The sequence below is a fragment of the Gavialis gangeticus genome, unplaced genomic scaffold, assembly GCF_001723915.1.
Source record: "Gavialis gangeticus isolate Ggan-Ray unplaced genomic scaffold, GavGan_comp1, whole genome shotgun sequence".
Taxonomy (NCBI): domain Eukaryota; kingdom Metazoa; phylum Chordata; order Crocodylia; family Gavialidae; genus Gavialis; species Gavialis gangeticus.
The window spans coordinates 15,202,427-15,202,706 of record NW_017729029.1 but is presented as its reverse complement, the minus strand read 5'-3'; the positions used below and the strand labels follow the sequence as shown (position 1 = coordinate 15,202,706).

The 280-nt window shown below is 38.9% G+C and overlaps 1 protein-coding gene across 1 annotated transcript in view; it reads right to left on the bottom strand.

The window, feature by feature from the left end:
* Positions 1 to 280, bottom strand: part of LOC109300338 (transmembrane 9 superfamily member 2-like) — a 59,608-nt gene that overhangs the window by 16,412 nt on the left and 42,916 nt on the right. Inside the window, exon 15 of the mRNA XM_019521021.1 lies at positions 156 to 267. Coding sequence (XP_019376566.1) covers positions 156 to 267 — 112 coding nt within the window. The remainder of the gene's footprint in view (positions 1 to 155; positions 268 to 280) is intronic.

The following is a 280-nucleotide window of genomic DNA, read 5'->3' as shown; positions in this document are numbered from 1 at the left end:
CATCCCAAAACACGTTTGGCTAACCTGCACATAGGAAAAAACCCATTCCCAGCATTGGAGATTCCACAGCCCCTTTTAAACCTCACTAACATTTGCCAGCTAATAATGTACTGATGCTGACAACTGCAGTGTAAAAGTTGTATACATTCATTTACCTCTGCACATAGATGGAAATAGCACAGCAAGACCGTAGCCTCAGAACACGTAATCAGAAGAATTATAAATACTAAGAACAGGAAACCAAACATGTAGTACATTTGATGGGACCTAAAACAAAAAA